Genomic DNA, 21,477 nt, shown 5'->3' on the forward strand with positions numbered 1-21,477 from the left:
AAAAAAAAAAAAAAAACAATTCCCTTGTCTCTGCTCTGGGCCCAAATCAAAGCAAAAACTTTCAGCTACTTTGAAACCTGTTTACCCAGCCCAAAGAAAAACCAAGTTTCCTTTTTAAACTTGTGCTCCTTGTAAAAAATCAAAATAAAAAAAAAAACCCTTGCCACTTTTGTCTCCAGGCAAATGGGTAGAACACCCCTCCTTCTATTTACTTTTAGAGAAACAAAAAACTCTGGGTTGGAAGACTGTGAATTTCCCTGCAGGAGTTAAGTACCCTGCCTCCAGGCAAAGAAAACCTGCAATTCACAAAGATAATCCCCTTTTGTCTCTGCTTGGCCACAAAGCAGAGAAAAACAAGCTGCTTTCTGGACTTCCTTTCCAAAGGAAAAAAAAATCTCTTTTTAAAATCTGTATTTCTAATTCAAAAAAATCTCAACTGGATCTCAAAATGATTTCAGGTTAATCCCACCACTCTGCCACCATGTCATATTTATATATTCCTCCCCCACTCTGAACTCTAGGGTACAGATGTGGGGACCTGCATGAAAAAAACCTCCTAAGCTTATCTTTACCAGCTTAGGTCAAAACTTCCCCAAGGTACAAAATATTCCACCCTTTGTCCTTGGATTGGCCGCTACCACCACCAAACAAATACTGGTTACTGGGGAAGAGCTGTTTGGACACGTCTTTCCCCCCAAAATACTTCCCAAAACCTTGCACCCCACTTCCTGGACAAGGTTTGGTAAAAAGCCTCACCAATTTGCCTAGGTGACTACAGACCCAGACCCTTGGATCTTAAGAACAATGAACAATCCTCCCAACACTTGCACCCCCCCTTTCCAGGGAAATGTTGGATAAAAAGCCTCACCAATTTGCATAGGTGACCACAGACCCAAACCCTTGGATCTGAGAACAATGAAAAAGCATTCAGTTTTCTTACAAGAAGACTTTTAATAGAAATAGAAGTAAATAGAAATAAAAAAAAATCCCCCCTGTAAAATCAGGATGGTAAATACTTTACAGGGTAATTAGATTCAAAACATAGAGAACCCCTCTAGGCAAAACCTTAAGTTACAAAAAAGATACACAGACAGAAATAGTTATTCTATTCAGCACAATTCTTTTCTCAGCCATTTAAAGAAATCATAATCTAACACGTACCTAGCTAGATTACTTACTAAAAGTTCTAAGGCTTCATTCCTGGTCTATCCCCGGCAAAGACAAAATATAGACAGACACACATACCCTTTGTTTCTCTCCCTCCTCCCAGCTTTTGAAATTATCTTGTCTCCTCATTGGTCATTTTGGTCAGGTGCCAGCGAGGTTACTTTTAGCTTCTTAACCCTTTACAGGTGAGAGGAGATTTCCTCTGGCCAGGAGGGATTTTACAGGGGTTTACCCTTCCCTTTATATTTATGACAAGCCCCATCAGGGTAAGCTGCTGGCGGGTCGGGACGTTTTGTTTACCTGGAGCGTTCGCAGGCATGGAGCCCCTCAGCTCCCAGTGGCCGTGGTTTGCCGTTCCCAGCCAATGGGAGCTGCGGGAAGTGGTGCTACTTCCCGCAGTTCCCATTGGCTGGGAACGGCAAACCGCAGGCAGAGGGAACTGAGGGGCTCCATGCCTTCAGACGCTCCAGGTAAACAAAACGAAAATGTATTAGATATTCAACTCAATGAGTTCATTGAGTTTAAAATCATCAAATTTTGGTGTAGACCCATTTGTAAGCTGACCCCCGCTCTTTGATGCGTCCATTTTTTTTTACCAAAAATATTCAGCTTATGAATGAGTATATACGGTATTTTTTTTCCCCACTTTTTCCCCCCTCGTTGGGGACCCTTCCCCCAATGGGGTATGTCTGGTTCATCGGGCTTCAAGAAGTTCCTCTCTTGCAAAGAGGCTATCCCTGTCCCAGACAAGCACTGCCCGTGCATTTGTTGCCTTGGGGAAGGCCACATTCGACAACAGTGTGATCTCTGCCAGCTTATAGACCCTGGTCTCATAAAGACAGAGAGCTCAGACAGAAGATTATTTTCATGGAGGCGGCTCTCCAGATCCACACCACGAGTCACCTGGCAGACGTGAGTCTTCCACACAGCCCTCAATATCTAAAAGCTATGGGTTGAAGAAATAAGCCCCACTGACCCCTCTTACTTATCCTTGAAAAAGAGAGCGGGAAGTCCCTACATTGAGCCCCGAGATAGCCACAAACACTTTTCAGGGTGCTCTGTATCCTTGGTACTCTCGGCACCAAGACCTTCTCAGACCAGTACCCATGACTCATGAAAGTCCTCTGTGGCATGTACTGTTGACAAGTCCATGTACCCGATGGGCATGGGCATCAAGTCAACGGCACTAAGGGATAAGGATAGGAGTAAGCACTCCTTTAAAAAGATACTGCTGGTATGCAATACTACATCAGTACCACCATTGATGCCTCATTCAGCACGAGAGCGACCGATATGGACAAGATCTCCATTCCCCCCGGCATCAAGTCAGTTGGTACCGCCAGTATTCTGAGACTTTAGGGATCTCCATGTATCGGATGTACTGGAGTCTCATCTCCTCAGTGCTGGAACCTCTGCAGCGAGTCTTCAACCGCCATGGGAGTCTTCCCCACTGCCCTCACATGCTCTCCCGCTGTTCAGTCAGGGCTTGCATAGCAAACCTGATGAGCTGGCACGACAGTACTCCCAGGCTCCTTTACAGTAGCTGGTAACAACAGGGTCCTCGAGCATACCCTCATGGCCTCACCACCCTTGGGAACCATCACTGACCTCTATGTCACCAGCACTCCAGTGACTATACTGGGACCCTTGGGCTGCATATTGCCACCATGCCTCTCAAGCTTCCAGTCCCATCCAAGAACCCTTGAGGCACATCCCTTCAGCCGCAGCTTCCAGAGCTTTGGAACCTCCGGAAGAAATCATGGAGGAACATAAGAGAACTGTTGAGCAAGAAGTGACCCCAAGGACCATATCCTCCTCCTCCCTGGATGAGGCCGTCATGCATTCTCCTCCATCTCTGGCAAATTACTTTTGCCTCTTCCAGGACCTGGCCAAAGAGTGGCGGACACTCTCCAAATATCACTAGAAGAAGTCAAGGACACCCACCATTGTCGTCTTGACATACTCCACTCATCCTTTTCCTCAAAGATCACCCTATCCATTAACAAAGCCATTCTGGACCCAGCAAGAACCATCTGGCAGACCCCAACATCGGTGGCACTGACCTGCAGGTGAGCAGACAGAAAATATTATGTCCCAGCATGGGAGACTGAGTTCCTCTTCTCCCACCATCCACCCAACTTCATCGTGGTGGACGCTGTTAATTCCCACTGATGAGTGGGAATCCCCCACTCTCTACGATAGGGACTGGAAGTGTTTTGGATTTTTTTGGGGATGAAGGTGTACTCCTCTGCCACACTTCAGTTTCAAATCACCAAATACCAAGTCCTGACAGCGAAATAAGACTACATAAATTATTTGAAACCGAACAATTTTATTGAGCAGCTGTGATCAATTCAAATCCGTTATTCAGGAGGGACAGTTAGTAGCAAAAACAATGCTACAATCTGCCCTCGATGCAGCCAATACAGTGGTGAGGTCCATCTCCACGGCAGTAATGATGTGACGTGCATCATGGCTCTGTCTCTTGGGCTTCCCGAAGGAGGTACAGTCAGCCATCTAGTGCCTTCAAAGGGAAGGTCTTAACTCTTCGCGGTAAAGACTGATGCTTCTTTTCACATCCTGAAAGATTCTTGAGCCACTCTCCATTCGCTGGGCATCTACATGCCAGGGCAAAAGAGGAAGTTTAGTCCACTGCCGCAGCACAAACCACACACCTCCCAATATCCAGGTCAATACTACTATGAGCTGCAGAAGAAAAAGGATAAATTTTCGAGGTGTAAACCATTTGGCCCGCAGCCTTCCTCATCCTAGCCATCTATGTCCAATAACAAATTTTACCATGTTGGTCGAGGCATCAATAGACCACTTCCCGCGACTGCTACAACCAACCACCACGATCCACCCATTTGGCCACCAGTTGGCAGTGTTCAACAGCACCTGGAAACGTGCAACGTCGGACCAATGGGTCCTTGAGATCATTCACAAAGGGTACTCTATCCATTTTACCTCCTTGCCCCCTCCACAACAACCTTCCCTGTCCCGCTTCAGGAACCCTTCTCACAAGAGTTTACTACAACCAGAGGTAGGTAGTCTCCTTCAGCTAGAACTACATCTACGGAGTAAAGAATTTTACTCTTGCTATTTCCCAATACCCAAGAGGAAAGGAGGTTGGAGACCTATACTAGACCTCAGAGCTCTCAATAAGTTTGTCAAAGCTCAAAAATTCAAGATGGTCACTCTAGCAACGATCATTCCAGGGTTGGAACAGGGAGACTGGTTTTCGGCTCTTAACCTTCAGGACCCCTATTTTCATATTTCAATTCTACTGACTCTCAGATGATTTCTCAGATTCATTCTAGGACAAGACCATTACCAGTACAGGGTACTCAGCTTCAGTCTATTATCGGCCCTGAGAATATTTTCCAAGGTTCTCTCAGTAGTGGCTGCACACTTACACTCCCTATGGATCATAATTTACTTTTATCTGGGCAACTGCCTCCTCAGAGCCTGGTCTCTCCAAGAGGTTCACCAAATCACCAAACCTGTAAACAAATGCATTGTAGAACTGGGTTTACAGATCAATGCCCAAAAATCCAGTACAACACCTGGAATTCATAGGGGCTGACCTCAACTTGCTACAGGCCAGAGCTGTCCTACCTCAAAACAGATTTCTCTCCCTGGCCACACTCGTAGAGACCATTCCAAACAGCCTACAAATATCAGCCAAACGCTGCCTCCAACTCCATGACTCTTCCTCATATCTTAGACTATGCACTGACCCTAAAAAGATCAGGGCTCTCTGAGCGCACCTAGTGGCTATAACAGCCTTCAACCAACCAGTAGAGGGATATTCAGTGCAGTCATACCCAACCATCAAAAGATTCCTCAAGGGTATAGTTAACCTCTTCCCCTAACCTCGACTTCCTACTCCCACATGGGACCTCAACCTGGTATTTGAAAGGACTGACTTCTAGGCCTCCCTTTGAACCCACGGCCACCTGTTTGCTTACATAGCTCTCAGTGAAAACAGCCTTCCTGATGGCAATCACCTCAGCTAGGAGAATTAGCGGCTCTGATGGCACATCCCCCCCCCACGTGGTATTCTTTCGTGACAAGCTCGCATTCAGACCACACGTGAAAGTCACTCCCAGGGTAATCTCCCTATTTCACATGAATCAATACTTTACCTTCCAACCTTTTATCCCAAGCCTCACTGACACAACAGGGTCAGGGTCTAGGTGTCAGGAGAGTCCGAGCCTTCTATCTGGACAGGATGAAGATTTTTCAGGAAGTCCCCAAGACTTTTCCTCTCTATTGCGGAAAGATTGAAGGGCTCAGCAGTATCAGCCCAAAGACTCTTCAAGTGGGTCTCCAGCTGCATCAGACAATGTTACCAAGTTAGCAGTATAACCCCTCCCGATACTATTTGTATACACTCCACAAGGTCGATCTCCTCATCCATTGCCTTTTCAAGAATGTCCCTGTCTCCGAGATCTGTAGAGTGGTGACATGGGCGTCAGTCGACACTTTCACAGAACATTATGTGATCACTGGGGACTCCGCCTCCAGTGCCATCTTCGGCTCGACTGTGCTGTCATCTGTAACTGACCCGACTCCAAAGTCCCAGCTCTCCTGTGGGGATGCTGCTCGGGAGTCACCTGCAGTAGAGCACCCAGAAGGACACTACTTGAAGAAGTTACACGCCTTGTGTAGTAACAATGGGTCTTTGAGATGTGTGCCCCTATGGGTGCTCCACAACCCACCCACCTCCCCTCTACTTTGGAGTTCTTGTCAATGATTCTGCAGTAGAGAAGGAACTGAGGGGGGGTTAGCCAGTGCACATTGACTAGCTTCGTGGCGGGGCACAAGGGGAGACAGCGCATCTGCGAGCCTAATAGACACTGCAACCAAAGTTCTCCGATCAGCAGTACAGGGACACAAGCACACCTAGAGTGGAGCACCCATAGGGACACCCATCTCAAAGAACTATCATTACTGTACAAAGTGTGTAACTTCTAACATTTCTTACCTGCCTAACTGGCTGGCTGGCTGGCTGCTAGTATATTACAGAATGTACCATATTCTCCCCTCGGTCTTAGTGCACAATTAGCACATTCTTTCAGATAATATCACAGTAGCTTAGTATGGAGTTGCCATTTGCGACTTTGTAGTTAAGGTAAGTAGAACAGACAAATGTCACCTTTAGGCTGAACTGTTGTAACTTGCTCTACCTGAGACTAAAGATGCTGTGAGATGAGAGAGAACATGTTAGTGTCCAGGCTTTGCAACCTAGACTGGCTCCTTATTACTAATGGATCCACTCAAGTTCCGTGTACTGACCTTCTGGACAGTCCTCACTGTTTTTATAATCCATGAATGGTGCCTAGATAGAATAATAGAAATGGAGGGCCCTAAGGAACCTCGAGAGGTCATCTAATCCATTCTCCTGCGCTGAAGCAGCACCAAATATACTTAGATCACCCCTGGCACTTGCTTGTCTAACCTGTTCTTAAAAACTTCCAGTGACAGGAATTCCCCAATGCTCCTTGGAAGCCTATTCTAGTGCTTAACTATCCGTATTAGGAAAAGCTTGCTAACTATAATCTAACCTAAATCTTCCTTGCTGCAGATTAAGCCTATTATTACTGGTCCTACCTTCAGTGGACATGAAGAGAAACTGATTACCATGCAAAACTCCTATTAATACACTCCCGAATTATATTAGCCTTTTTCACAATTGCATCACATTGTTGGCTCATATTTAATTTTCTGATCCACTGTAACATCCAGATCTGCAGTACTACTCCCCATTTTGTTTAGTCTTTATTGATTTTTGTTGATTTCAGGATGAAATAGAATCAAGTTTCTATTTCTCCAGTTTGTCAAAGTCATTTTGAATTCTAATCCTGTCCTCCAAAGTTCTTGCCACCCCATCCAGCTTGGTGTCATTCACAAATTTTATAAGCAAACTCTCCATTCCGTTACTCAAGTCATTAATGAAAATATTGAATAGTATGGAACCCAGTACAGACCCCTGCAGAACTCCACTTGATATGTAATCCCAGTATGACAGTGAACCATGGATAATTACTCTCTGAGTAAAGTTTTTCAACCAGTTGTGCACCCACTTCGTAGTAGTTTCATCTAGACCACATTTTCCTAGTTTGCTTATGAGAGTGTCAAAAGCTTTACTGAAGATAAATCACATCTATGGCTTCCCCCTATCTGCTAGGCCAGTAACCCTGTCAGAGAAGGAAATGAGGTTGGTTTGACATGATTTGCTCTTGATAAATTCATGCTGGCCATTCCCTATAACTCTGCTCTCCTCTAAGTGCTTACAAATATTAGTTATGATATCTTTTCCAGTTAGGCTGACTGTTCTATAATTCCCCAGATCCTCTTTGTTCTTTTTAAAGATAGGTGCTGTAGAAATGCTTAGATAATGTGTGCAGGAGGAAAGGTCTGCTCCTGTTAGCTTCTTTGATTCCTTCTGTGGCCAAAATAAATGACACATGCGATTACAAATGGGCTGGCCTTATGTGTGGGGAAGAAGTCTATTTCTCTAGAAGAAGCCCGCTTGGAACAGTCTCTATGAATAGGGAAACATCTGCTTCTAATATGTCAGCAAAATTTGGTTAAATGGATCTTAAAGAATGACATTATAACTGTTTACAAACAAAATGCGTTAAAATCTAAACTCGGCTAGGAGGAAGAGAGGGACATTTCAAGTATCCCTATCGCTAGGTGTTTCTTTTTTCAGTTTTACTGTTAGAAGAATTTGAACCCCCCCTTGATTCTATTCTTCCCCTACCCTCCTAATCCCAAAACCAGCCAACAACCCTGCTATTCATCCTGAGTGAATTTGGAGGTGCTGTTCAGTATAAACAGACATGCAAATTTCTGGATGGAGGATGTTGCTTGGAAGGGGTGGCCTGGGCTATAAAAAACAAAAGAGCCAGGAGAGAGGAGCAGATGCTCTGGAGCCCCAGCACCAAATGTAGTGAGGAGGACAGCAATAGCTTATTGGACAGCAGAGAGAGCCTGAACACCAGGATCGCTCAGTACTGTACTAGTTTTTTTAAAAAGGCGATAGTGGAATGCTACCATACGCATAAAGTATTTACCAGGATGATTTATTCTTAACCTTATGTTGCTTTTCCACTGCACTATACAAAATAATGGTAAATGGCAGAGTCTGCTATAGTTTGACGATGGAAAACGTTCAGGAAAACATTGTAAAACACCTTGGACCACACTGCTCTGATGTTTTTGGAACAATACATTTGTCCATTGTGTTTTGTGAGGTGCAGTTTTGACTTGAAATGAGTGTTCATAGATACATATGCTGCAACTTTTTTTGGATATTTTGGACTATGTTACACGATAAAAATTTGGATCTAAATAATGGTTTATTTTCCCCTTCCATGCATAGATTGAATTAATAGACAGAGTGGATGACATCTATCGAAATACCTCTTGGGACAACGGAAACTTGAAAGGATACGGCATACAAATAGAGCAGGTATTCACGGATTCAATGCAAAGGGTTGTGAATCTTTGGCATTAGAGCATGTTCTGGATGTTATAAGTTCTGATTTTTTAAAAAAGACATATATAATGCATTTGGAGGGTGGCGTCTGGAATCAGAATACAAATAATCAGAATACCAATAATCAAAACTTATTAAATTGTTTACTTCCATCATAATAAGTAACCCCTTAAAAGCATCATGCTAGGGATTTTCATAGCTAAGTTTGTTTTGGCCCATCTTTTATCAGACACTTACAGCTGTTGGAGAAGATTTCAGGCTGAGACTTGGCACACTTGATCTCTGTTGGAGAACTTTTTTTTTTGTTTCTGCTAAATTTGAAAAATGTATGGTTCTTCCATAAACATACTATTGTTCAAATATTGTCACATATCCCAGTAGTGCTGGTGTTTGTCTGACAGAGCCCAGAGCGTTCAAAGTGACCCACAATACAGATAAAAAGCCACAATTCCTCCTCTGAAAAGTAGCAATTAATTTCAGACATGATGTAATGAATGGTGCTGGGGGTAACAAGCAACTGTGGGGGTTGGAGGAGATGGGTGACAACAATGAGTTTATGTAGTAACTCTTGAAAATTAGAGCTCCGAGTGGTGGAATAATGTATTTAAAATAAATGGAAATCTTAGTGGGCTAATTTCTTGTAGGCATGATAAAAGTGGGTTTTACAGAGGGCATGCATGCTGTGTTGTGTACGCTGAAGCAGAGGATTTTTCATAAGGAGTCATGACATCTGGCTCACTTTTTTTGACCTGGTTACTTGTGGTCTTGCCTAACTTAGACAAATCTGGTCTCAGAGTGCCGCTTTAAGCATAACCTAACTAGATGTTCAAACCTGGGGGGGAAGGGCTGTTTTGACACAGTTCTCTGTTTGCTAATCTCAAAGTACCGTGCCCAAAGCCTGAAAATGTCGGGTGTGGAAACGGGCCACAATTGGGAAGGTCAATGCAATCAGGTAGTCAGCACGTTGTTTCCTTCAGCCAACCAGGCAATGTTGTCTTAGGTGGCTGCAGTTTTCTCTAAGGGTGGAAACAGAGTTGGGGGGGTCCCCCATGTTTTCCCCCTTCCATGACTTTGTGGGAAATTACTTGTGACCTCAGCAGCCTTAGTAATCACGTGACAAAAGATGAGGCAAAAATGCTATAAAGTAGGTTTTATGTTGTTGCTGGAACCTTAATTCTCAATTCCTGGAATCTTTTGGGACTTATCTCAAATGTAAAATGCATTTTTATTTGGAAAAGTGACTGTAAAAATGGTTCTCTGGGGCCCGGCTTTGTGTGTTGATGATTTCCATATCAAATGCAGTTTACAAGCTATTTCCATCAACCAGCTCTTAAAGTTCTTTTTGGGAGCTGAGAGTCAAGCTATGTTCTTTTCTTGTCGTCATCTTGAGTAATAAAAGTTCTGATGGCCATTATTTACAGCATAAACTCTAAAAGCAGTGTTACTCCCGTTTACTATAACATAACTAAACATATGCCACACTGCAAGCTAACTACCTCTTTAGTCAGAAAAGCCTAAATATGACAAATGTGCTTTTAGTCATAAAACTTTTCAGTTTTTCTTTTTTCGCATCTAGATTCCTAAAAGATAGGTATCCTTGTAAATTTGCTTTGGTTAAATAAAATCAGAGGTGCACTGGGGATCTTTTCTACCAGATTTGAACCCTGAATTTTTATGACTGAGTAATGAATATCTTAGTGGGAAACGAATATCTTAATGGAAACTTGTGATGTGCTACTTAACATCCTTAAGTGTAAGGATGCTAGTATGTTTAGGTGTAATTATATTTGTATGGGTCAAAGTGTATGGCATCATCTTAATTAAGAGGTCAAGAGTTCACCATTAGGAATTTGTAAGTTTAAATCTATGAATAGGATGGCATTTTAATGAGGCGCTTTTGCCATCGTTTAGGAGGGTGAAAAATTTCCCTTGACTAAACATTTTAATTTAAAATTGCAGCACTTGGTGTTTCACTGCCTATTTCTTCAGCTTGTTGAATTGTTTACAGTTCCTTATTCTAATTATATTATACCCTTGAATATAGATTATTGTCCACAATGAATCAAGTCTTGTGAAGCCTGGGGAAAAACATTATAACATGGCAAAAAATCAGCCAAATGAAGAGAAGGATGCTTGGGAGGTGAAGACACTGCTGGAGGTAAAGCTGTGTTTCTCAAACAAAATGTCCCATCTAAAAAGAAAATACAAGAATTACTTATTTGCCATCCAAGATCAGTCTCTGATTGCAAATGAAACTGCTTTTCTTCCTCTTCACAATGTGTAGTTATCACAAGAATACAAAACTAGGATATTTCTACCCAGGCTCACGGCAAGAGGCTTCATTATAAAAAGTATCTACTTCCAGAATACAATTATTAAGTGCAAAACAAATAGAAATGATCATATCGTTATTGAGATAGGAAGGCAGCCCTGTGATTAAAGCACTGGCATGAGACCCAGGAGGCCTGGGTTCATTCCTGGCTCTGCCACAGACTCCCTGCATGACCTGGCTCAAGACATTTGATCTTTGTGTCTCATTTTCTTACCTGTAATATTGGGCTAACAATACTTTCCTACCTCACAACAAAGGAAAACTGATATTTGCGAAGTGCCCAGATACTAATTTAATGTGTGGCTGTATAGTTGAACTTGGTTCTTTCATACATGTTGAAATTCTCCATGCTATTTCGTCTTCTAAGTTGCCATCCAGTTGACCAGATTTACCAAATGTCTTGGCCTTTCTGGATAGCATACAGGTTTTATTTGTTTTAGTAAAGTTAAAATGTGTTATATTTGGAGTTCCCCCAGAATGCACTAGTCATCTTGCAAAAGTATAAAGACATGTCCCCTTCCCAGAAGATCACACAACTTTATTGACATGACTCCATCAGAAGGGGGTTATAAATGGGAAAGACGGGAGGTAGAGCAGGGCTAGCAGTAAGATTATGAAGCTACTTGTTAGGCATGTGCATTGTTGACTCATTCAGATCCCTCTTAAAACCTGCTTCTGCAATGATGCTTACAAGGTTCTTCTAGGGGAAGAAAGAGAATCAACAGAAAACACCAACCATCCAGAAGTAGACATGCCTTACTGAGGATCCCTGTGATCTTATCCTCACCTATCTGTTGTCCTCGTTGGTAGTGCCATTTCAACACAAGATTGTGCGCTCCTTCCCATACTTGTTCTTCTGAAGTATAATCTAGCATGTTTTGGGACGCCAGAAAAATGATTCAATAAATTGCTGAAACACAAGTGAAAGTGTGCCCTGGGTCACCACCTACATTGAACAGAGAAGCTAAGGAGAACATTGGAGTATGGATTCAGCTCTGCTCCTTTTCAGCAGCATGAATGGGAGCAGCAAATTCCTACTGTCATTAAAGGCATTCTGTAGTGAAATCTTGTAATGCTGGCTGTTACCAAGAATTTGCTGTTTTGAAAGATGGGCCTTATAATAGTTTTTTCTTTCCTTGAGATGTTGCTGATGAATGAGAATCTTAACACTGTAGATTATACTCTGGCAGGAGGTGATATTTAAAACTAGGCCAGACTAAGTGCTAGAATATATGAAGGGACTATCCGACTCTGATCTGGGGATGGAGCAGATTTCTTCATTTAGTGTAATAGAAACTGGAGCTGGAAAATACCTGGCTTGTTAAATGATTTTTTCATCTTTGAATTTCTTCACCGTACATATTACAGATTTTTCTAACACTTGTTTTTTTTCCTTTTAGCAATTTAGCTTTGATATAGCTGAGAAAGCAGCTCACGTGTGCCTTGCTCATCTCTTTACATACCAGGATTTCGATATGGGAACACTTGGACTAGCTTATGTTGGATCTCCCAGGCCTAACACACATGGTGGCATTTGCCCAAAGGGTAAGATTTCCCCCCCCCCACACACACACACACTGTCTGACCTCTAGTTGTGGGTTGAATATCTGTTCTTTGTTATGAAAATCGTAGAAGGATTGAACGGGGCACAGTGCGTGTCACTTAAATATTCCCTAGTGACTGAGTTAGGAATGGAACTGAAGGCTGCGTCCTAGGCTGCATACAAAAAGAGGAATAGGATAGGGTAAAACAATTCGGTTTCTTGAATTCATAGTTTGAGTGAAAGCCATCATGGTCCCATTTGGAGCAGCGAAAATCTTCATGTGCTGCTCTGGAAAGATGCAGCTCTGAACAGGTGTGGCCTGCCAAATTTGGCAATGGGAGGGGGAATCCAACATCTGTCTCTTAAGTACTTATATGGCCCTCATTACTTGAGTATCTGAATGCCTCGCAGTCTTTAATGCATGCATTTATTAAGTTCTGACTGCAGATTCCCCATTGCAAAAATTGGGGAAAGGGGACTCATTTATAAGCCTGTGAGTGCTGTAATGTTATAATCCTTTATTTACAAGGTCAAAGAAAAAGACTGGGGAGAATCTTCAGTTTTCCTAAACATGGTTTTCTCTTTAAAAAACAAACAAACAAACAAAAGTCTGTAGAACGCCCGGTTACTTTTCTTGTGCTATATGAGGAATTTCACTTTCTTTCATCTTCCTTTCTATAGCTTATTATAGTCAAGCTGCCAAAAAAAACATCTATTTGAACAGCGGCTTAACCAGCACAAAGAACTATGGCAAAACTATCCTCACAAAGGTACTGTAAGGTGAATGTGGATATACAGAACGTATTTGTTAAACATGTGCTTTGCTGTTAGTCTTCAGTGCAAAAACTACCGTGAGATGAATGGCTCTTAGATGCCTCTCTGAAAAGAATCGTTCGCTCTCAGTCCAGGTCCCTACGGACAGGTATCTGTGGTGCAAAAAATGCCATCGTAATTGTCATCCTTGTTGACAGAGAAAGCCAGGACTGAATGGCTCTGGAGATGGAACTAATCAGACACACTGGTGGAGCAGTGAGAAGGAAACATTCTGCCTCTGATTGTGCTGACCTCTTCTATTGATAAATAAGACTATATGTCTCCAAAGATGAGAGCACTAAATTCGTACCAAATGTGTGCTTAGAACCACCCCCAAAATCAAAATAACCCTGAAGACTAAACTAGTAGATTGGCAGTGGAATAAAGTTGAACTGCTGATTGTTGTAAGAAAAATTATGCATCTCTGGCCTTTTATACTTCTGCAACAGAGTTCTCCAACCTTTTTATGCCCAAGATCACTTTTTGAATTTAAGGGCAACCCAGGATCTGCCCCTCTCCTTCCCCGAAGTCCCACCCCACTCACTTCATTTCCCTCCCCCACCCTCACTCACTTTCACTGGGCTGGGGCAGGGGGTTGGGGCTCAGAAGGGGGTACAGGCTCTGGGCTGGGGCTGAGGGGTTCGGAATGTGGGAGGGGGCTCCAGGCTGAGCCTGGGACAGGGGATGAGGGTGCAGGAGGGGGTGAGGAGTGCAAGCTCTGGGAGGGAGGATGGTGTGGATTGCACTCTCAGCAAATTTGCGGATGATACTAAACTGGGAGGAGTGGTAGATACGCTGGAGGGGAGGGATAGGATACAGAAGGACCTAGACAAATTGGAGGATTGGGCCAAAAGAAATCTGATGAGGTTCAATAAGGATAAGTGCAGGGTCCTGCACTTAGGACGGAAGAACCCAATGCACCGCTACAGACTAGGGACCGAATGGCTAGGCAGCAGTTCTGCGGAAAAGGACCTAGGGGTGACAGTGGACGAGAAGATGGATATGAGTCAGCAGTGTGCCCTTGTTGCCAAGAAGGCCAATGGCATTTTGGGATGTATAAGTAGGGGCATAGCGAGCAGATCGAGGGACGTGATCGTTCCCCTCTATTCGACACTGGTGAGGCCTCATCTGGAGTACTGTGTCCAGTTTTGGGCCCCACACTACAAGAAGGATGTGGATAAATTGGAAAGAGTCCAGCGAAGGGCAACAAAAATGATTAGGGGTCTGAGTTTGGGTGCAGAAGGGGGCTCTGGGCTGGGGCAGTGTTGGGGTGCAGGAGGAGGTACGGGATGCTGGCTCTGGGAGCGGGGGTCAGCTCTGGGGCAGGGGGTGCATGGTGCAGGAGGAGGTATGGGGTGCTGGCTTTGAGGGGGGTCAGGGATGGTGTTTGGTGTGCAGGAGGGGTTAGGGGGTGCAGGAGAGGTTATGGGGTGCGGGCTCCCGCCGGGTGGCACTTACCTCGAGTGGCTCCCGGTTGGTGGCGCAACAGGGCTAAGTCAGGTTGCCTGCCTGCCTCGGCCCCATGCCTCTCCCAGAAGGCTCTGCGCGCTGCCCCTCTCTGTAGGCACTGCCCCTATAGCTCCCACTGGCCACAGTTCCTTGTTCTTGGCCAATGGGAGCTGGGGGGGGCGGTGCTTGCAGGCAGGAGCTGCGTGCAGACTGGCCCCCCCGGCAGAGGCCTACTGGCTGATTCTGGGAGCGGCGTGGGGCCGGACAGGCAGGGAGCCTACCTCAGTGGCAGCCCCGCTACACCACCACAGATCGTGATTGACTGGGAGAGTCTCCAGGATCGACCACTGTTCTACAATGTGCTTCATTTTGTGGCTTGAGCAAAACGAAATCTATTTTTACCTGCAGGGCTACACAGTGCAGGCGTATCACCAGACTTGAGTTGGATCCTAAATCCAAGTCCTCTGTCTTGTTTTTGCTCTTCAGAAAATGGATGGGTACAGAATAGCTTCAAACTGCACTGGCATATGGGCCAATCATGCAAACAACTGAGTTTGGTGGTATTACATGAAGGAGTAACTATTTGTAGAACTGGGCTGTTAGTTGTTAGCCTTACCCTTAATGTAAACTGTCTGGGCTTTTTTCAGTCTTACATCTTTTGTTCATCATCTGTTTGGTGGTAAATATTGAGAGGCGTGGATGCAGAATTCATCAAATTTTGAAAGCATTAGGAGTTTGTCGGGGTGCTGGAACAGTTTTTATAGTAGGGGTGCTGATGATGGAAACCATGTAGCTGGTGTTTGTTATTACAATACTGCTTCAAGCCAGGGGGTGTGGCAGTACCCCCAACACCCCTAGTTCCAGCACCACCAGTCTCAGTATTATAATGTGTATAGTAATTGCTAAAGTTTTGCATTTGGGTAAAATATTTTCTTATGCTGACTTTAATACTGCTTAGTTAAACCCTGATTTTAAAGGACGTTTATAATTGGTATCAGAATTACTCTGGGCTGATACTTGACAGACACTCTCAAGAAGAATTAAACTTCTCAGAGGTTAAAAAGAAAAGTAGTCATGGAACCTCTAACTTAGAGGAGTGCTTTAATAGGGCTCTAGCTGTCACTACTGTCTAGCGCATTAGTCTTTCGCTTCTGAATTAGAGTTCTGTCTTTGTTACAAATGAAATTGAGTTTGGCCTCTTCCTATCTCAGTCACCAAACCACCAGACTGGTTGGCACAGTTCATGCAGATGAGTCCAGGGCTTGGCACGGCAGGACATTACAGATCAGCGTTATGTGGAGCATCTTGCACGGTGTCTGCTCAGACTATCCCTTGCTTCCAAGAGCACTAAAACTCACACAGTAAATACCACCAAGCACACACATGGTCTCTAAGGAGTGCTCAAATGTTTCACTCCATATGTGCTGTAATGCATAGGCATGTGTGCCAGTGTTCCAGCTCCAGTTTGGCTTGTCATTGCAGTGTTCAAAACTTCCTATGTCTGTGGAGTAGCACAAGTTAAAGCTATTCTGCCAAACTTCTCTCTCCTGCCCACTTCCTAGCTTCCCCTTCCCTGGCGTGCTGTGTCCAGCCCATCTTCCCTGCACTTAGCTATTGTTTCTTTGTTGGTATCCTTGTCAGTCTGAGTTTCTGACTTGCCCTACTGGTCAAGTGAGGGGAGGTCACATCGGAAGCACAGGCTGGGGGGAGGGAGGTGGAAAGGGAGGGTTTCCAGTAGCAGGTTTGGAGACTTATATTGAGTGAGTCCTGCCTTGCTTCTTGGCTTTTGGAAATCCACCCTATGTTAGGGCTGTGGATTAATTGCAGTTAACTTACGTGATTAACTCAAAAAAAGTAATCATAATTAAAAAAAATTAGTCACAGTTTTAATCACACTGTTAAACAATAGAATACCAATTGAAATGTATTAAATGTTTTTGGATGTTTTTCTTCTTTTTCAAATATATGGATTTCAATTACAACACAGAATACAAAGAGTGCAGTGGGCACTTTATATTATTCTTTATTACCAATATTTGCACTGTAAAAATGATGAATAAAAGAAATAGCATTTTTCAATTCATGTCATACAAGTACTGTAATTCAGTCTCTATCGTGAAAGTGCAACTCACAAATGTAGGTTTTTTTGTTACATAACTGCACTAAAAAAAATAACAGCAACCCAATGTAAAACTTGAGCCTACAAGTCCACCCAGTCCTACTCTTGTTCAGCCAATTGCTCAGACAAACAAGTTTGTTTATATTTTACGGGAGATAATGCTGCCCCACTTCTTATTTACAACATCACCTGAAAGTGAGAACAGGCATTTCATAGCAGCATTGCAAGGTATTTACGTGCCAGATATGCTAAACATTCATATGCCCCTTCATGCTTCAGCCACCGTTCCAGCTGACACTCGTTAAAAAAATAATGCATTAACTAAATTTGTGACTGAACTCCTTGGGGGAGAATTGTATGTCTCCTGCTCTGTTTTACCCGCATTCTGTCATATATTTCATGTTACATCAGTCTCGAATGACGACCTAGCACATGTTGTTCATTTCAAGAGCACTTTCACTGCACATTTGACAAAATACAAAGACGGTACCAATGTGAGATTTCTAAAGATAGCTACAGCACTCGACCCAAGGTTTAAGAGTCTGAAGTGCCTTCCAAAATCTGAGAGGGACGAGGTGTGGACCATGTTTTCAGAAGTCTTAAAAGAGCAAGACTCTGATCCGGAAACTACAGAACCCAAACCATCAAAAAAGAGAACTGACCACCTGCCGATGGCATTTGACTCAGATGATAAAAATGAATTGGTGTCAGTCTGCACTGCTTTGGATCATTATCTAGCAGAACCCGTCATCAGCATGTCCTCTGGAATGGTGGTTGAAGCATGAAGGGACATGTGAATCTTTAGTGCATCTTGTGAGGCGAGCTACAGCAGTGCCATGTGAATGCCTGTTTTCACTTTCAGGTTACATTGTAAACAAGAAGCGGGCAGCATTATCTCCTGAGAATGTAAACAAATTTGTTCAGTCAATCTGAGCGATTGGCTGAACAAGAGGTAGGACTGAGTGGACTTATAGGCTCTAAAGTTTTACATTGTTTTATTTTGGATGCAGTTTTTTATATACATAATTCTACATTTGTAAATTCAACTTTAATGATAGAGATTGCACTATAGTACTTGTAATGGGGGAATTGAAAAATATTATTTCTTTTGTTTTTTACAATGCAAATATTTGTAATAAAAAGAAATATAAAGTGATCACTGTACACTTTCTATTCTGTGTTGTAATTGAAATCAATATATTTGAAAATGTAGAAAATATCCAAAAATATTTAAATGGTATTCTATTATTGTTTAACAGCTCAATTAATTGGGATTAATTATTTTAATCGCTTGACAGCCCTACCCTGTATTATTTCTAGGCTTTTTTCTAGCACCAAACCAGTTGAATGTGAGTTTAGTTAGTTAAGGCTCTTAACAGCCGCTGTCTATTCAATAAAAATAAGGCAAATTGCCAGGGGAATTAAATGAAAATGTGACACGCGTGATTTTTGTGGCATGAGGTTTCTTTAGAAAATATTTTGTTAATCTTAGACTTAAATGACTTCACCGTGTCAAATGTTGAGCTCTTATATGCCCTTGCAACATCTGAACCCTGCTCTAGCAGTTGCCTCTCAAGAGTTTGGTAATTTTACAGGCCCTGACTTCAGTTTAGCACTTACGTTTAACCAAAGAACTGTTTCCTAATTAAGGGTATCTCTAAAGATCTAATGATTTGGAATTACTTAGACCCCCACTGCATGTTGATATTGACTTTAGATGTGTTTTTTTGGTATCGAACAAGGAAGCAGACTTGGTTACTACTCATGAACTGGGACACAACTTTGGAGCAGAGCATGATCCTGACAGTCTGCCGGAATGTGCCCCCACTGAAGACCAAGGAGGGAAATATGTTATGTATCCAATTGCTGTGAGTGGCGATCATGAAAACAATAAGGTAAATTTACTTTAACTTCCACTATCCCACCACAGACATCAGTACAATCAACAAAGACTGACCCAGAACCTTCCACCCCAAAAGCACAAGTCCCTGTCTGCTTAGCTAAAGTGCACTCCTTTAGCCTGTATTTAATAGGTGGTTAATTGCTGGAACAGCCACTAGAGGGAGACATACTCATTAACTGTTATTAGTCCCAGTGTTAAATAAGTTCCTCCCAAATCCCTGAGATCTACAGGCATTCAAGCCCTACTAGGGTGATATTTTGTAACAGACTGTGGCTGCCTACACTTACTGATATCACTGTTATCAGAAGGAATCCAGCTTGGATCTTTAGCACCAGAACACAGGCTTCTAAATAGTAAGTTGTTCACTGCCGTCATGTCTCTCTCTAGTGGTTAGCCCAATCACTAAGTTAATACATACTCGTCTCCATTCATCTTATAAACGTCATAACACCCTTGAGGACTTGGTATTATCCCTATTTTACAAATGGAGAAACTGAGATATCAAGTGAATGATTAGCCTAAGGTTACTAGCAGCTCTGCAGAAGCTTACAACCAGGGTCAGAAAAGTCTGTCCCCATTTTTGCAACTTCGTGACTATTTCTTAGGATGTATTGCTCCACCTGAACCCCCAATGCTGGCAGAAGGGTTGGGTTTGGCACCCCTCCCAAGAGTTGGTCATGCAGCGCTGTGCATATGTGTTCAGATATGTGTTAATCACAATGCAACAAAGCAGTTTTTCAACACAAGCTACTATTTTCTGTGTTACGTTTTCCCAAGATATCACAGTGGCATTGTAAATGGAATAAATGTTTCTTAAAACATCAGAATTGGTTAGGTAGGTGGTGGTGTCAGTCTTGGATGTATTCTGGTGAAAGGGAATGATGCATTCCTTCTCAGTGCTGCACTTTCCGCTCATGATTCTTTAGATGTTCTCAAGCTGCAGTAAACAATCCATCTGTAAGACCATTCAGAGCAAGGCCCAGGAATGTTTCAAAGAGCGCAACAACCAAGTATGTGGGAACTCGAGAGTGGATGAAGGTGAGGAATGCGATCCTGGCCTTTTGCACAGGCATGCTGATCCCTGCTGCTCTGCTGACTGTAAACTGAAACAAAATGCCAGGTGCAGGTAAGAGATGTTAAAGCCACAGCCTTGGTTGGGAGGGGAAGGGAATATGGGGCTGGGTCAAAAACTTGTTTGCAGTGCAGCAAAATGCACTCTTCTGGACCCTGGCTCCAGTACTTTGAGACTTTCTCTACTGGGCAGATGAGCCTTGAGAGAGTTAAGGACTCCAGGAGAGAGCTTTGGTGCATGCCATTACTTGGTAGTCTTGGTGTAAATTCATGCAGTAGTATTGAGACTACTTTGTTCCATTGCTTTGCTAGGAACTGCACATCAATGCAGTGTAATGGTAAATTCTATACCAAAAAAAAGATGTCAATTGCAGCACTCAAAAGTCAGAAAGTGCCAGTATTAAGTTTCCCTGTGCAACCTTAACATTGCCCCTTCTGCATGTGCATTGCAAGGCAGTCTAAATCCATGGTCATATGTTATCCAAGACCCTAGCAACACCTAGTGTGCAAGCTGGACAGTGACTGTGGTAACTGAGGTCTGTCTTTACTGTCCAATCTGCACACAGAGTCCAGATCTGCTCCCATTTATTCTGGAGGAATTGTGCTTTAGTCATTTTGGTTTTGGATGAGACATGAATGTTTAGTCCTTTCCTAGCATGGAGTTACAAATGTGGATTTTTAAACATTTGCATTGCAGTAGTGCTTAGGGTGCCTTGTATTACATGCTGTACACACACCGTAAGAAATGGTCCTTGTCCTGAAAAGCATAGTCCAACTAGACAAGACTGACAAAGGGTGGGAAGGGAAACAGGCACAGAGAGATGTGAAGGGACTTGACCAGGGTCACCCAGCAGGTCAGTGGCAGAGGCAGGAAAAGAACCCATATGTCCTGAGTCTGTCCAGTGCCTTGTCGAGGGGCCCACTCTCCCTCTCCATGTGTAATATAGTACATGTGCTTATGTAACCCATTCTTCAGCACACTTCAGAAAATGGGGGACAAGTATATCTGATAGGCAGAGCTCTAATAGGAGAAGTATATGTGCTTCCATGGGTTTGCCACACTCTTAATGTTTTTGAGTCATTTATTTCTTGAGTAGCTTAATATTCATCCTCTCCCTCCACTCTTCTCACAGTGATCGGAACAGCCCCTGTTGTAAAGGTTGCCAGTTTGAAAGCGCTCAGAAGAAATGCCAGGAAGCCATAAATGCTACTTGCAAAGGAGAGTCCTATTGCACTGGTATGCCATTGTTACATTTCCTTACATGTGCAACTGAATGCTGCAGAGTCAGGGTCCATTTTACTAGCTTTTGCTACCTTTTATGCAACTTGTATGTTCACTTTTAGAGTTCAATTAAAATTAAAAAAAAAAATAAAGAAAAGAAAAAAGCGTCATTGTGAGGCATGAAGTGTGCTCCTGAATCTTGCTATGGCGGGGTAACTTTGCTTTAACCTCTGCTTCCCCACTAGCTGCTCACTTCCCTTTTCTGCCTCTTCCAGCATCTGATAGCAACTCTGCTTCAAGATGAGGAATCAGCCCAGACAGTCGCCTTTCCTGGCTGAAGGCTGGCTA

At 43.2% G+C, this 21,477-nt stretch overlaps 1 protein-coding gene across 1 annotated transcript in view; it reads left to right on the forward strand.

Annotated features, from left to right (window-relative positions):
• Positions 1-21,477, forward strand: part of ADAM17 (ADAM metallopeptidase domain 17) — a 71,349-nt gene that overhangs the window by 38,764 nt on the left and 11,108 nt on the right. Inside the window, exons 7-13 of the mRNA XM_037894089.2 lie at positions 8,561-8,650; positions 10,722-10,835; positions 12,410-12,554; positions 13,234-13,322; positions 18,676-18,828; positions 19,763-19,962; positions 21,041-21,144. Coding sequence (XP_037750017.1) covers positions 8,561-8,650; positions 10,722-10,835; positions 12,410-12,554; positions 13,234-13,322; positions 18,676-18,828; positions 19,763-19,962; positions 21,041-21,144 — 895 coding nt within the window. The remainder of the gene's footprint in view (positions 1-8,560; positions 8,651-10,721; positions 10,836-12,409; positions 12,555-13,233; positions 13,323-18,675; positions 18,829-19,762; positions 19,963-21,040; positions 21,145-21,477) is intronic.

The sequence above is a fragment of the Chelonia mydas genome, chromosome 3, assembly GCF_015237465.2.
Source record: "Chelonia mydas isolate rCheMyd1 chromosome 3, rCheMyd1.pri.v2, whole genome shotgun sequence".
Taxonomy (NCBI): Eukaryota; Metazoa; Chordata; order Testudines; family Cheloniidae; genus Chelonia; species Chelonia mydas.